The sequence below is a fragment of the Camelus dromedarius genome, chromosome 11, assembly GCF_036321535.1.
Source record: "Camelus dromedarius isolate mCamDro1 chromosome 11, mCamDro1.pat, whole genome shotgun sequence".
In the NCBI taxonomy this organism is placed as follows: domain Eukaryota; kingdom Metazoa; phylum Chordata; class Mammalia; order Artiodactyla; family Camelidae; genus Camelus; species Camelus dromedarius.
In genome coordinates this window covers 37,638,501-37,655,713 of record NC_087446.1, presented here as the reverse complement: position 1 = coordinate 37,655,713, position 17,213 = coordinate 37,638,501, and the positions used below count along the sequence as shown (strand labels likewise).

General features: G+C 41.8%; 1 protein-coding gene across 2 annotated transcripts in view; it reads right to left on the bottom strand.

Moving 5' to 3' along the window:
* Positions 1-2,972: 2,972 nt before the first annotated feature.
* The window catches only part of HCFC2 (host cell factor C2), an 80,050-nt gene continuing 65,809 nt past the window's right edge, over positions 2,973-17,213 (bottom strand). The window contains exon 18 of one of the 2 annotated variants that reach the window (XR_010383191.1): positions 2,973-3,121. Coding sequence is in view for 1 of the 2 variants with exons in the window: in XM_064491669.1 (XP_064347739.1) it covers positions 3,114-3,121 (8 nt within the window). In the remaining variant the exon portion in view is untranslated. The remainder of the gene's footprint in view (positions 3,122-17,213) is intronic. The other variant, XM_064491669.1, reaches the window with a different exon arrangement.

The window sequence follows — 17,213 nt, the reverse complement described above, 5'->3', positions numbered from 1 at the left end:
GCAAGAATATATAGGAAAGAGAAAATCACAATTGGTAAGTAAATCACTTAAATAAGCCAGTACACAGATTTTAAAAAAAACAAACAGTATGAAGTTTCCTTAAGAAACTAAAAATAGACTTACCCTATGAGCCAGCTATCTCATTCCTGGGCATACATTCATTTCATCCAGAAAAGATGAAAACTCTAATTTGGAAAGATATATGCACCCCAATGTTCATAGTAGCACTATTTACAATAGCCAAGACATGGAAACAACCCAAGCACCCATCAGTAGATGATTAGTTTAAGAAGATGCAGTATATATACACAATGGAATATTACTCAGTCATAAAAAGAATGAAATGTTGCCATTTGCAGCAACATGGTTGGATGTACAGATCATCATACTAAGTAATGCAAGTCAGACAAAGACAAACAGATATAGAAAACAAACTTACGGCTTCCAAAGAGAAAGGGGATGAGGGAGGGATAAACTAGGAGTTTGGGATTAGTAGATACAAACTACTATGTATAAGATAACAAGGTCTTACTGTATAGTACAGGGAACTATATTCAATATCCTGTAATAAACCATAATGGAAAAGAGTATGAAAAAGAATTATTTATATATATATATATACACATATATATACACACACACACGTATATAACTGAATCACTGCTGTACACCAGAAACTAACATAACATTGTAAATCAACTATACTTCAATTAAATCATTGTGACTTTCTCCCATTGCGCTTCTAGAAGAACCATATTTTTCCAATTCTTTGAAATACTGAATAATAACTAAAACTAAAGTGATATAATTTATGTTTCTGAATCTTTACAGATAGGAAATAATTTGTTCCCTAGGACATAAGAGAAACCCACATCTCTTTAATGTTTTCTGTACTTTTTTTTTCAACTTGAAAATCACTTTCAACTTGTTAAAAATAAAAACTTGAAGATGTTAAGTTACTTGTCCAAGATTACAGATTATAAATCATACAGATGGAATCAAATATTTTTCTTTTTGATGCCCAGTCCCATTCTCTTAACTGCTCTAACTAAAATATTGATAACTATTATTATACAAGTAATACATGCTTATAAGAACCCAAACTATACAGAAATATATAGAATAAAAAGCTCCCATCCTTCATTGCAGCAGGCCCTGTTGGTTACTTACCTGATGTTCATTCTCTACTTTCTTTTTCCTAACAGAAGGAATTTTTTTTGCAGGTTCCCATCCTCCCCCAGTAGCCACATGCTTCCAGGGAGGTGGGCACTAGCCTATCTCAAGGATGTGGTCCTGACTGGTCTATGTTTAAATCAATCATAGTTATCTCAATTGGCTTACACAAGGACATGTGATCCATGTGACACAAAAGGGATGTTTGCTGGGGCATTTGTTCTTGAAAAGAGACCATGCCTGTGACTGTCATGAGAATGTCTTCTCAGCTCTTCAGCTGCAGAGAACGTCACTGACTGATAGTGTCTGAGAATCTGACGCCAAGCTTCTCAGGGCTGCTTCCAGCAGATGGAGTGTGGCAGGGATACTAATAGACTTGTTTCTGGGAGACATGGGACTCCACTGAGAGGTGACTTTGGTTAGAGGGGACTTTGGCTATGTGCCTTTGGCCTTCTCTGCTAGGAATGTTAAGTTCGGATGTTTCTTCTGAAACTACCACACCTATTTTCCCAGGAGAACAAAGCCGGCTTACCAAAAATCATAAAGCAGAAAAATAGAAAGAACCTTGGTCCCCAGTGGTGCTCTGAGCTACTGAGTTAATCAACCCCTGGGACTTCTTGTTTTGAAAGCAATGAATTTCCTTATTGTGTGAACCACTGAGCTGGGGTCTTCTTCACTTGCAGCAAAAAGCATTTTCATGGATACAATTATCCTCAATCTCACTTGCTAGAAGAAACCTCTGATATTTTACTATAAACTTTTCCAATACATTTACAAATGTATAAGTCATTTTGCAACTTGATTTATTTTGTAGTCTTCAGTATTTTATGTACATCCTTCTACATCAGCACCTACAGATCTACCCCACTTTTTTTCACAGCTGCATAGAATTCTATACAGGGACGTGCCTTCATCAATGTGCTTCTATCCATGACCATTTATGTTGTGCCCTTTTCCTGAGTCACAAAAGTGGAGAGACACTGGCAGAGACTTCCCTAGGTCAAATTACTATGTTCTTTCTCTTTCCATCCCAGAAGTGGGGCCACTTTCAATGCAGGCGGAAATATAGTTTTAAATGAACACCAAAGGCAGTCTGAGCAAATAAATCAGCCTCAGGAACAAGAGACGCCAGGCATTCTGTAGAAGACGAGACCCCGCCCCGCCCCTACGCTGGTCCAGTGAGGCCTGGTCGCAGAGATGCAGCCCGAGACTGCGTGAGGAAGAAGGGAAGAGTATCCAGACCACTCTAACCACTTCCTCTCTCCTCCACTCCATCGACCTCGCCTCCTTCTCATCCTGCTGGAAGAGGCTCAGCTGCGCAGGCTGGGCTCCGTGGGCTCGGTGCTACCTACCCTACCCGGCCCCAGCGTGGCCAGCATGCAGCTCCCTCTCAGGCCAGGCATCAGCCCCGCCCCTATCCCATTAGGCCCCGCCCCATCCCACCCCATCCACCGCCTGGCTCCACCCCTCACCCCCCCCAACACACAGCCCCACACCCTCCCAACCCGACGCCCCCACCCCAGCCCACCCTTCCACCCACCCCGGCCCTGTGCTGAATGTCCGGAACGCGGGCCTCTGGCTCTGGCCATCTATCTCTCCCTTTACTCTGCTTGGGGTTGTTGGGGTTTGTAAAACAACAAACCAAAACAACGCAGGAAGTATTCACGCTAAGGTTCTGTTATTTTTAGACCCAGACAACCAATGTGGTCCACCTAACGAGATCCTCCACCTTACCTTCTGAGAGGTGGCGGGGTCCTCAAAGCCTAAGTGCATAGCAAAGGTCTGATGTTGAAGACAATTCTTCACCGTGATCCTCTTGGGAACTGATTCTGGCGAGAACTGTTGTTTCCTCACCTTTCCGGGATGCGTCCCACATTCAGCCAGTCAGGTGACTTCAGTTGCTCTAACGACCTCAAAGTGGCCTGGCTTAGGGTTGGATTTTATCTGGCTGGGAAAATAAAAGCAACTGGATTCGCTTTTCTGAGCTTCTGTAAGCCTGCCTACATATTATAGCAGACATTAAAATAACACCCAACAGCATCACACATTAAAGAAATGTTTTTTTTTTTCCTGTAGATGTTATTTGATCAAGATGGAGAAAAGTGGGTGTAATATGCCAATATTTATATTTTAAAAAGGGAGGTACAAATATACACGCTTGGCAGAGAAAAGGACAATGGAAAAATACACCATTAAAATCAACAGTTATCTATAGGGGCAAGGAAGAAACTGATTGGAAAGAACAGAAATAAAAGCTAGACTTTGAATATACCTTGTTTTGTAGATTCAAGGAACCACGAGATATTTTATATAATTATAAAAGTAAAATTAAATGCCAAAAAGCAGTATTTAATGTTGAAAGAAAAATGAAAAAAAAGTTAACTGTATAACCAGTTGTTAGTACAACCACACTGTGAAGAACTAAGACCAAAATAATAAACATCTCTCTGGGCACCACAGGAGGATCCCGGAGAACCAACTCATTGTTTTGAAAGCTAGTAAATAAAGAATCAAGCATTTACCTTGCCTTTTTTTATACAACTATGCTTCAGGGTAGCCAACTAATTGATGAGGGGACATTTCTTTTTATAGTACTCCAACTACTAAAAGAAGCAATGATAAAATCAGAATATCACCATTTTATAACTTTTAATGAATTAATGGATCTAGGCAATGATCATGATTGGCTGCAAATACCTCAAAAAGAAATACAACCAGACATTGTGTGTCTCCTGATGGAGGTACCTCTGAAGGAGGTGTCCAAAAAAAAATTCCATCAGAAATCTAATCAAGTATCTTGCTTGATCTGATTACCAGCTCAGAGGAACACCAGGGAAAGGAGATGTGAAATGACCCTGAGAGGCACAAAGTAACAAAATCCAGACTACAGTAAACTCCACAGGACAAACAGCCTGATTTATTCAACCAGAAAAATTGTCAATAAGAAGAAAAAGAGATGGTGGGGAAAAATCTATAGATTAAAAGTCATTCAAGAGATATTCATTTACAATGAATGGACTTTATTTGGATCTTGATTCAAACAAACTGTTAAAAAAAAATCAATGCTATAAACAAACTCACATGTTTGAACACTGGCTAGATAGTGATAATATTAAAATTTTACTGTTTATTTTTATTTATGTTTGTGTTTATATTTATGGGGTTTGGGGGTTTTTTGTGTGTGTGTTTTTGTGGTTATGTTTTTTAAAAGAGTCCTTATCTTTTAGAAATAAATGTTGAAATATTTACAAACAATGATAGGATGTTTGAAATTTTTTTCACAATAATCCTGGCTTGAGGGCAGGGAAATGGGTAAGGATGGAGATGAAACAAGACTGGCCATGAGTTGATCATCGATGAAGCTGAGTGAAAGGTATCTGGGCTTCATTATACTATTTTCTTTACATTTGTATTTGCTTGAAAGTTTCATTGAGGAAACGTTTTAAGAAATTCTTCAAAAAGAGTTCTTACAATTTTGATTTCTAAAACTACTTGAGTATGAGTAACTCATTTAGTTTGGCTGCAGTTTCTTAGAAATCAGTTCATGGTTTGGAATTCTTTCCAAGTGAGAAAGTAATGGTAATAGTGACAACAATTTATATACACCCAGTACTCAGAGTGTGCCATGTGCTCTTCTAAGTGTTTTGCTCATTTAATCTTTTCAACAGTCTTTGAGGTTAGTGCTATAACTATCCCCATCTTATATCCGGGATTACAGAGGATGAGGAAACTGAAGCTCAGGGAGACTGTGTAACTTGCTAAAAGTCACACAGCAAATGAGGAGCCAGGATCTGAACACAGGCAATTTGGCTACACAGTCCACGCTTTGAACTGCTGTGTTAATTACTGTCCAATATAAGAACATTTTAACTGGATTGAACAATTAATGAAGTTGACATAAGGATGCTTCATACACTGTTATTTAACATTCATTAACTTACGTTTGGAGATTTTTCTCTTTGTCTTTCAGAGGACTACTTTTTTGCAGATCCCAAATATCTCACAGGCCCTCCACCCAAGGCCTCTCCTGAACAGCATATAAAACAGCCTGAGACCTAGGGCAGAAAATGCCTTTCTCTGGTGTTCCTCTGAACTGATAGCCAGAATTCTCAGGTGTTACTTAAGCCTGATCCTCTCGTCCTGGTTTTGTCATCTTTAAACATCCCTCCTGATTGTCTCCATCTGCCGCCTTCAGTGTATCCAGAACTCATCTTCTTGAGTGGATACCAGGCTATTTTGATCCTTGATTCCACCTTCAGCAGCTCGTATCTATTTGCCCCTAGGTAATGTGTTTTGGCTTTCCCAGTTCTCCCCAGCTCACAAGGTCTGCTGGCCACTTTTTGGTCAGAATTCACAGGATCTGGGCCAAAGAAATGCAGTGAGATGGGCAGGGCGCATGGCCTCAAACGTTCTTCCCAATTTCTGCCAATAGAGCTTAATCTATGCTCAAAGACTTTGAAAGCTTCTATCCAGTGGGATCTCTGGATCTAACTTCTGTGTGACGACCACCTGGGTGTGGGAAGAGTTTAGCTATTGGGCAATAGAAAAAAAAAAAAGACCTGCACACAGTCAGCCCATGAACTCTTCCAATAGTGGAGGCAGGTGGGTTACAGGACCCTGGGGCCCCGCATGCTCCTCGGTCATCTTGTTGTGTGTCTTATTTTCCACTCTAGTCTGTTCTTTGCAGTAATTTTAATGTCACTTAATCTGCCCTGAATGTTTTGAACCAGGAACAATGAACAGAGTGTAACTTGCCTTGGGCCCTTATCTATTGGAGAGCTACTACCTATGAACCCTCCCTAAAGATAACTCTGAACACAGGATAAGCATGCATTCCAAGTATGATTTAATAAGAATTCTGCAAAGTACCAAGAAGTAAAAGGATAAGCATAGACTGACTCAAAGATCAAAAGGGCAGGAGGACTTTGAACTTTCAAGTTCAGTTTTCCCTCCAAAACATATGTTTAAAAGCCTTTATTGGCAGCAAACCTGAACGCTTTGGCTTTGTGGTCTCATGTGCAAGCAGACAGCCAACTCCAAAGGCTAAGACTTGCTAGCATTGGTTCCATCCTTCCTTAGTGAATAAATCAAGTGTCACTTGTTGAATTGCTTCTATTGGTCCCTGCACTGCCCCTATATCCTTGGAAGTCTCTAGAATTCAAGAATTGGCCAAAATTAACACAACATTGTAAACCAACTGTACTTCAATTAAAAAAAAAAAAGAATTGGCTAGTTTGAGCCTATGTAGTTTAGCAAATTTAAAATTGGTCCAAGGCAAATAAGCCTCAGAGCCAGAAACACCTGATATCACTGAAAGGCTAACAGAAAAAGGACCGGAAACCATACTGTATTTAGTCTCATGACTGTTTCTGTTGCTATTTGTATCATTCCAATTAAAAGAGGGGTGTACACAAATTAAGTGTCCTATAGTTGTGACGTGAAATAGTCCAGGATTGTGCCAGGCACGGGTTTTCTGAGCAGGGTGGTGGTGTGGTATGGTGGGGGATGAGCTGAAATGGAGGACAAGGTATGACAGCTGTGCGGATTGGGCTGAGCCACCATGTTGCACAGCCACAGGGGATATCGCTCATTAGGATCCAAGTGAATGGTGCTCCCTGGCCTAGGGCAGTGCACCACCCTGGGGATCTAGGAGAGTGAGGGAGCTATCACATCACCAGCTCAGCTGAGTAATGTCCTGGCAAACAGCAGTGTACTCCTTTCCCATTTGTCTATCCAGTGAGGGGTGGCTTCTTTAATTTTCAGAATCTGTTTCATTGTCCCTGTCCTCCCTGAAACTTTCCTAACACTGAATCCTGCCCTGGAGAGAGTTAAAAATATCATCTCCCATATTCCGTCTCTCCCCTAAATACAATTTCTTCACTGCACAAACCATACTGAAATTGGAAAAATTAGGTACTGCTTCCTTTGCTAGATCATTTTTTGAAGGCAGGAAACACTCTGTTTCATTCATATTTGTAATCCCAATGCCTGCACCTAGTAGGCACTCAGCAAATGTTTGTTGAACTGCACCAAAGCAAAGGATGGTTCCACAATCTCTTAAATTCAAATCTAAAGACGAGCATTTCCTGAAGCATGGACCACAGAACAGTAGTCCCAGAGAAATGCTTTTCCAAAAATAGTAAACAATGCAACCACGAAAATCACAATGCATATTACATAATACAAGCTCTACGTAGCCTTGCAATTAAAAAAAAAATCTCTTTAACTTCGCAGAATTTTCAAATTCATTTGAGCAGGGGATCGTCCCTCTCTCCTCTGAGGTAACATAACATTTCTATGGACACTTAAGAAACATTTTCCCAGAGCATCTTGATGTATGCAAACCAAGCGCCAGTCACAATTCTCAAATCCAAATTGGGAGGCTGTCTTTCACCCATGAAAAAAAAAAACACTTTATGTATTTATTCATTAATATATTCACTTAACTAACATGAAGTTTTTATGGCTCGTATGCTAGGGATAACAAAATATGCCCTTGCCTTCCAAGAATTCATGGTTAAGATAAGGAGACAGACAGCTAAAGAGCCCATTCTGACACCCACAACCCAGTGGCTCTGTGACAGAACCAGCAGGGCCCTGCCTCACACCCCTCCAGGCCGTCATGCACACTGAAGTCTGATCAGCTGGGAGGGGATGGGGAGAATTCACCTGAACGGGGTGTCCCAAGCTATTTGTGGTGAAGAACCAATTGGCTTTTGTGATATTGTGATTTATGATAAAAAACAGATATCTGTGTAGGGGCTGGCTGGCGCTCTTTGAAGTTCATAAAACCCAAATGCCCCATTCCTGGACCCTCTGTGTGCCTGCATTATTTCACCAGAAGATAAAGACCATTCTTCCTTGATGCGTGTTTGCCCTAACAGAACTAACTACCCCTAGAAACGGCTAGTCTCACAATAACCCAGGAGGACAGGCTTCACTACACAGCCTGCCCTTTCCAGAGTCATAAATCCTATTACTTAGAATAGCCCAGGCAAGTCTTACCTCACTCGTAACCAGTCAGGCACCTGTGCACGAGCAGATTACGCAGTCCCCTACCCCTGGTGTGCACAGCCCCTTGCCTAATAAATGACACTGCGCGTTCACCCTCGGCGCTCACGCAGGCACCTCCCATCTGTGTGGCCCGCTGTTAGCAGCGTACCTATTAAACTTTTCCTTTGTTTCTTAAACTTGCCTTTGTCTTTGGTAAATTCTTTTACCACCCGTGACACGGCCCACTGTGTTCTCCAGCAATTTGGTCTTCCTAAAACTCCTAGAATCTCCTAATAAGAGGATAAAGGTGTCTTAATATTCATAACAACCCCTTTACAACTATACCTGAGTGTATGTCAATGGGGCGACTTTTGGAAAGCCCCTAAGAATGGGGGCTGGTTGCCAGGGGAGTGTTTAGAGGGTTGGAACTCTCAATCTTCTCCCCTCCCTACCTCTCACCCACCACTGCAGAGAGGGGAAAGGGGCTGGAAACTGAGTTCAATCAACGATGGCCAATGATTCATTCAATCATGCCTATATAATGAAGCCTCCATTAAAAACTCAACAGAATAGGGTTCAAAGAGCTTCTGGGTGGGCCAACAATTGGAGATTTGGGGAGAGTAGTGCACTGGAGAGGGCATGGAAGCTCCCAGCCCTCCCCATTCACCTTGCCCTATGCATCTTTTCATTTAGTTGCTCATCTGTTTCCTTGTGATGTTCTTTACAATAAGCTAGTAAACATAAGTAAATGCTTCTGAGTTCTATGAGCTACTCCAGCAAATTAATTGAATCCAAGGAGGGGATCGTTGGAACCTCCAATCTATAGCCCATGGTCAGAAGCACAGGTGACACCTGGACTTGCGATTGGTGTCTTGAAGCAAGGGGGGGATCTTGGAGGCCTGAGCCCTTGACTATTGAAGGATATGAAGCTATTTCCAGGAAGATATTGTCAGAATTGAACTAAATTGTAGAACACTCAGCTGATATTGGAAAGTTGCTTGTTGGTGTTGGAAAAAAAAAAAACCCCAAAACAAAGTTTTTCTTTTTCAGTCCACTGTGAATTGATACCTTTGCAAAATACATCAAAAATGTGTTACTAAGTCAGTGTGATATTGGTATGAAGAAAGACATATAGATCAACAGTCCAGAAATAAACCTTCAGATTCATGGTAAATTGATTTTCAATAAGGGTGCCAAGATGATTTAATGGGGAAATAGTACTCTTTTCAACAAATGATGCTGGAACAGCTAACTATCTACATGTAAAAGAATAAAGTTGGATTCTTTCCTTATATCATGCATAAAAATTAACTCAAAATTGATCACAGATCTAAATGTAAAAGCTATTCTTAGAAGAAAATATAAGAGCAAATTTTTGGAATCTTGGGTTAGACAAAGCTTAAAGTATATAACACCAAAAGCACTAGAGACAAAAGTGAAAAATAGATAATTGTATTTTACTAAAATGAAAAGCTTTTGTGCTTCAAAGGACACTATCAAGAAACTGAAAAGACAACCTATAGAATGGGAGAAGATATTTGCAAAACAGACATCTAATAAGGAATTTATAACCAGAATATATAAGGAACTCTTGGAACCCAACACTAAAAAAAATAAATAACCCAACTGAAAAATGGGGAAAGGGTCTGAATAGATATTTTTCCAAAGAAGACGTACAGATGGCCAAAGATGTGAGCAGGGTTTGTCAACTGACAGGTCGTGCGGTTCCCTGGCATTAGCAAGAGCAGGAAACCATAAGGAATGAAGGAGCAATGGGAGGGAAGAGTCTCAGAATCTATGGAGAGGAGCCGAATGTAGAGGGCAGCCCAAAAGGACTATGGCCTTTGGTAGAGCAAACCCACTGCTTCCAGCAGGAAAGGAACCAGGGAAATAAATACCCCAACCCCACTATCTTCCTCCCTTTGATTTCCTTCCCCAGTGGCCAAACTCAGGGAGAGAGCTTGAGTCCCTCAGCTGGAAGATAGTGGTGGAAACAGGGCTGGGCAGAGGTGAGTAAGTGATTTAGCGGGCAGGAGGCACAGGAAAGATGTATGAGTTGTTTCTGGACCAGGAAAATCAAAATGAAATAAAAACTAAGGTGAATAGGAGGGTAGGAACGGAGAAGGTGGGGGTGGGAACCCCATGTACTGCTGATTTAGGTGTGGTAAGGCTGTTGGCTGAGTAGGGTGTTCTCTGATGGGCAGATCCCAGGGGCAATTCAGCTTGGAGCAGAAGTGGCCTAAAAACTGTGGCACAGCCTCCTGACTTCTTATGTTGGAGCACTGCCCATCACCAGAGGTCAACAAACTTTTTCTTAAAGGGACAGATGGTAAATATTTTAAGTTTTGCATCATAGCTACTCAACTACCATTGTAGTGGGAAAGCAGCCATGACAATACATAAGTGATTGTGTGGCTGTGTTCCAATACAACTTTATTTACAATTACAGGCAGCGGGCCTGGAGGCCAGAGTTTGCCAAACCCTGCCTTAGACACTTAAGAATTCTTTCATCATTTTGCCTTCAGATAGACTATTTTTTTTTTCCAGATAGACTTTTGATGTATCTGTTTGAATGGCCTTTCCCCAGTTCTGGCTTCTGACCGATAAGCAATCTGGACTTCTTTCAGTGCACCGGGAAGGAATGAGTCAGTGGACTCTGCTTTAATTCCTATAGATGTCCAAGAAAGAAAGCATGTGTGGCTGACTAACCACTAAGAAGGGATTTGGGGCAGGAATTTCCAGCTGCAAATTTTTGATTTCAAATATTTTCCTGAAAATATGTTAGGTTACAGGAAGTTTTGCTTTTCATGCCAGGAACATACCCTAATCTGGTGAAATGAAGATTAAACTTGGAAATCGCAGGGACCTGAGTTCAAAGCCTGTCAATTACTACCTATTCAGCTTTGCTGGACCAGTTGTCTCACCTGTAAATGCAGCTACCCCTTACCTTCTAGGTAATGATAGCTATTATTATCATAAGGAGCTACAAAATATGTTCAGATTTGGAGCTTTTTTCTCTCTTGTTCTTTTCTACCGCTCTCTTTAAGACTGTTGATTCTGAAAGTTTGTTCCCAATCTACAGGATTTTCATTTGGGTTCTCTAAATGCTCCTCAGGCAAATCCAAAATAGATCCCAGACAATTTATATATTGATTGGGACCCTTTGTTTGCAAGCAAAAGAAACTGAATTCAAGATATTGTAAAGGGAAAGAAGACGGAGTGATTTATCGGATACCGGAGTAGTTCTCAGAAGTGAAGTGTGACAATTCAGCCTCAGGAAAGCACAACAGGGCATTTCAGGGATTTCAGAAACTGAACTCATATTCTCTCTTTCTCTCTCTGCATTTCTTTTCCTATGTGGACAAGTATTTTCTATACTTCAAGGAAGGTGCCTGTTGAGAACTCTCAGTCACATCATGGCTTCACCATCTAAGAGGAAAGGAAAGTTCTTTGCTGCTTCTTCCTCTAGAGCTATATTTTAAAACCCCATGAAAGGCCTGTCCTGATTTGGGTCACATGCCCACTCCTCAAGCTAATTACCGCAGCTGTGGAGGTAGGTACTATGATCTGCTGAGCATGAGTCAAGTATCCACATAACCTGATGTGGACCACATGGCTGGAGAGGGGGAAGATCACATGGCTAGAGGCAGGGAAGAGAGATGTTACTGGAAGAAGGGTGGAAAGCCTTGCTGGGCAGAGAGATGTGCTGTATTCACAGGTGATGTCTGCTCTACTAACTGTATTGATACAGCATTAAAAAAAAATGCCTGCCATGATTACAGTGCTAAGATCCTCAGAGTGATCTATGGGACAAATGGGGGCATCTGACTCTTGCCCTGTTTTGAGGAGCAGCAGGGTAGATGTCAGAGGAGAGGGTCATGAATAGGACATCTGGAATCAATTTAGTGTAGGGTAATAAGGTAGAGAGTCTACCTAATAGTTTCCCAAATAATCACGCTAGGCCCATTAAAGTTCGATTCTGGTGCCACAAAGACATGTTCTTCAGTCGAAAATTTAAAAAATGAAAGTCTAGTTCAGACTGTCTCCCTTTTCTGACTCCTCTTTTTGTGTGTCTCTCTGTACTTCCCCTCCTCCCTGGCTCTCTCTCGGATACTATCTCCCTAGTTATAAGCGTTGTAATGATCTTTTGCACTGCACATCACCTGGGATGCTGGAGAGGGGGCACATATATCAACTCAGATGAAAGGAGATGGCCAACAGCGTCACAGTGAACAAAATTCCCTTCCCTCTGTAGTTATTATGTCTGGGACTGTACTAGACACAGGATGTGTTACTCAGGACTTAACTTCAAGGGACAAAAACCCAACTAGTACTAAGTTGACAAAAAGTAGACAAAATGGAGAATCAGAGACTAGAACTCTGTGGAGACCCTCCCCTGCTTCTCTGTGTGTGTGTGTTTGCTTTCTCTGCAAGGCTAGGGGCCAGGCAGCCAGCAGCCACCAGGCCAGCTCCTCCAGTTTTGACGCCAGAGAGAGGCGGACACTTGCTCTCCTTGGTGTCAAGTTTGCAGCCCTGGCTAAGGGTTCTTATTTGGGATAGGCTGGAGGTGGAATCAACATCAGTCGCCAAAACTCCGATCAGCCTTCAGAGGTCAGGCAGGTCACATAAATGTGAGAAATAGCCTGGTAGAAGCCAGGGGTTCTGGGGCCTGGGGCAAGTGAAAGAAGCCGTCACCCCCAAAGTACTTACATTCCTCCCTCCCGACTCCAAACCTTATACAAGTGAAATAAAAATACATGTGCTGCCTCCAAAGTCCACACTGGCTGAGTAGGAGTTTGTAACTTTTGAGTTAGAAGGTCTTAAGAATTTCTTAGCAATTCTGCGAATGAAAATGTGACTTTGATTATAAGCAAACAAAAGTGGGAGGAGTCTTTCCAGTTGGGAACACTGAATTTCACAAGGATAATTAAGGTGGGAGATGGACCAAGTTGGGAGAATTTGCTAGGCATTCTTCTCTTTACTTTTCATAAAATTCAGCAGCCTCCCAGAGTGAGGTCATAAATGTCTTTTAAAAAATGTTATCACTCTAGGCTCAGAAAATAAAGTTGTGTAAATTCAGTCTGTGCTTATAATTTTGTATCCCTTGACTGGATTGGGTTCTCACTGAACTCAATCAGGGTCAGGTCAAAGGCATGGTGGAGGGAGGCTCTCTGACTCTGAGGCAGGGGAAATTCAAGGGCCTTGGTGTCAGGTCATGGTAACCTCCATAGAGCTGGCCTGTTATCTTTGTCCAGGGACTTGTTGGCGGTGAGGGAGTTGGGGGGGTGTCCCCCATCTGATAACTTGTTCATTTGGTAAACTTTCATTCAGCTTTGAGCCAGGCACTGTTCTAGTGCACAGTGATGAATAAGATGGATATGGTCTGGCTCTCACAGACTCTACATTCTACAGGAGGTTGTGCTTCAGTGAACAAGATGGATATAATTCTAAGGTTTGGACTTAAGAGAATCAGGAGGGCTTCCTGGAGGGGGTGATATCTAAAGTAAATTCTGAAGGATTTGTAAACATCAGCCAGGCAAATGGCAATGGGTGAGAGGTCAGTTGCCCAAACTTCCCAGGTGGCATTAACTTTTATGCAAACCAAGAATGTGCTTAGGGACCAGGCAAAGCAAGGGTATCAGAAAATGAGGGGGGAACATTTTGGGGGAAAGAATTTGACATTGAAAAACATATCAGAGTACTCATTTTGGAGAAAGCTAAAACTCTGTGGGACTTCTGTCCATGTATTTTGCAGTGAGGTACACTTTTTATCCTGAATTACATATGGGAGACATGGCATCATAGTCTTTTTGGTGTTTAGGGCCACTGAACATCCTTAGGGGCTGTTCTGGACTGAGTGGTGGGAAGAAGGTCTGTGGCCTCCCATTTCCTCTCCTCCAGGTTCTCCCCTCAGTAGTTCCTTCCCCTCCAGGGCTCAGCCTGCCTCATCACAGCTCTCTAGTAGGACCACTTCCTAGCATCCCTATTAAAATTTACTGCCCTTTTATTCCTTCCCCCAGGCAACTCTAATCCACAGCGACATGGGAGTTAATGGTCACATAGCATATAAATTACTCCCATAACTGGGTAAACTAGATAACCTTTAATGATGGCAAGATTCCACTGTAATAAAGAAATATTAATAACCATCACTTACTAAGTACTCACTGTCATTCTTAATTTTGATTTCTTTTTCAAGTCATCCCCCATCTCAACAATTATAACAACAACTATAATGGCTAACAATTTTGGCTATTCTTCAACGTGTCAGGCTCTCTTCTAAGCTCTTTATGTTAGTTCTTACCTCCCAACATCCTTAAGAGCTAGGTTGTTATCTTCAAAATGGATGAGGAAATCGCTTCAGGTAAGGAGACTGGGGTGCACAGAGATTATGTAGCCTGTGCACCCAAGGTCATTCAGCTGGTGGTTGCTTACACCGGGACTTTGTACCAAGCAGTCTCTCTCTAGAGCCCTTCACCAAAGCTACCCAAGCCAACCACCCCAGAGAAAACTAGTTCTTCACTATTCTTTTTTGACACCAAAATGTTCTGCTTCCAAAATACATTACCGATCTATCCACTACTTTCCATTTCTCTATCTCCACCATGAGATCTCATCAAGAAATGTTTCACACAACACAGTTCACACAACTCAATAACAAAAAACCAAACAACCAATCAAAAAATGGGCAGAAGACCTAAATATCTTCTTCAAAGACACACAGATGGCCATACACATAAAAAGATGCTCAACATCACTATTTATCAGAGAAATGCAAATCAAAACTACAATGAGGTAACACCTCACACTGGTCAGAATGGCCACCATCAGAAAGTCTATAAATAATAAATGCTGGCATAATAAAGCAATAAATGCTGGAAAGGATGTGGAGAAAAAGGAACCCTCCTACACTGTTAGTAGAATGTAGTTTGGTGCAGCCACTATGGAAAACAGGATAGAGATTCCTTAAAAAACTAAAAATAAGAGTTATCCTATGATCCAGCAATCCCACTCCTGAGCATATATCCAGAGCAAACTCTAATTCAAAAAGATACATGTACCTCAATGTTTATAGCAGCACTATTTACAGTAGCCAAGACATGGAAGCAACTTAAATGTACATCGACATTTGCAGCAACATGGATGGACCTGGAGATTATCATTCTAAGTGAAGCAAGTCAGACAGAGAAAGACAAACACCATATGATATCAGTTATGTGTGGTATCTAAAAAGTTATACAAATGAACTTATTTACAAAACAGAAACACTCACAGACATAAAAACAAACTTGCAGTGACCAAAGGGGAAAGGGGATGAGGGAGCGATAAATTAGGAGTTTGAGATTAGCAGATACAAATTTTACTATATATAAAATAGGTACACACTTTTAGAAGGTGGACTGCTGAGAGATGGCCTGACCTTTAGCTAAGGAAGCAGGTCACTGGAGCGTTGCTATTGCTGGCTGGCTAACTTTCTGAAGCAAGGGGATGTCCCTGACTGGGAGGCTGTCATTGATTGATTCAAATAGTTTCTGGTGGTTGCTTGTTTTATGGCCAAAGAACTATTAGTCTTTTTCTTTGCTCAACTTGGAATAAACAGACTTGTTACTCTTTGCTTGCAGAAGCCACTGTCAAGTCTCTTGTCTTTTGCTGTGAGGAAAATGAGGAAGTACCGGAGGGTTTCTGAACCAAAGGTCTGACTGACAATTTCAGAGGATCACTCTGCCTGCTGTGTAGACCAGGGTGGAAGCAGGGACACAAGGTGGGAGGTCCCTGCAGTCGCTCTGGTGGAGGAGACGTAATGAGAAGTGTTCTTGTTTTAGATATATTGATAGACAACCAAAACCCAAGATAATCCAAGTAGGCTAAGTACACTGGAGTAAACATAACAATATTTATTATGATACGACTGGATGACATTATAGAGTTCCCGGGTGGGGTTACTTTAGGAGGGGTCAGGAAAAGCCTCTTTTCCCCTCTCCCCTTTTTCTTTTTAAATGGAGGTACTGGGGATTGAACCTTGGATCTCATTCATGCTAAGAATGTGCTCAATCACTTGAGCAACCCCACCACCCCCAGGAAAAGCCTCCTTGAAGAGGTAAGAAGACCTCAAAGATGAAAAAGAGCCTTAAGACCTTAAGGCCAGAGCCTACGTGTGTATGTGGGTGGGAGTGTGTAGCAGAGCTGAGGCCAGCGTGTCTAGAAGGTGGTGAGGGTGGGGTGTTGGGTGAGAGGCACAGCTTAGGTGGGAGAGGGAAGCCGAAGCCCGATCCTTCCAGGCCTTCAGTGCAGAGAATGGATGGAGAGGACAGGGGCAAGAGAGGAGCAGGAAGTTGGAAAGTGAGACAATACAATAATACACACTGTCATCAGGGGAACTTACGAGGCCTCATTAAAGTAATAAAGTGAAATCCAACTGAGAAGTTTTCATTGTGCCAGGGATTCTGTTTTAATGTTTGCCAAATTATAACTCGTATATATGGTGGTATAAATTAAAGGGCAGCTGTGGTGTATAGATTAGGGAAGGAAAAAAGATATCACCTATCCCCTGACCTTTAACACAAAGTCTGGGTTAGTCTAGATGATGTCTTTTCTGAGACTTTAAGTTGTGATCCACATCTCTCTCTCTCACCATGTGATCATGAAAAATGGTTACCGTTTATTGGGGGCTTCCTGAATACAGGTATTAAAGGCACAGGGAACACAGGTTGTCAAGGCAGGTTGGCCTGGGATTCAACTGCAGAGGGCGTGTGGAGTGGGTCCCCTGTCTCCCACAGTTAGCTCCCAGGGTAAGGAGAGTGCTTTATTCACCTTTATAGCCCTGGAGCTCCTAGCACAGTGTCTGGTAGACAGCAGCAACTAAACAATCTTTTCTGTTGACTCTGAAACAAGCATGTAGATTAGATCAATGGCACTGAAATAATACTGTATTAACTCAGGAAAAATCGTCAGTCATCTTTGCATCTTTTGGTTCATCATCCACTCATACTTCTCCCAATTCTACTACTTCCTTCTTTACATACCCTGCCTTTGAATACATCATTTCA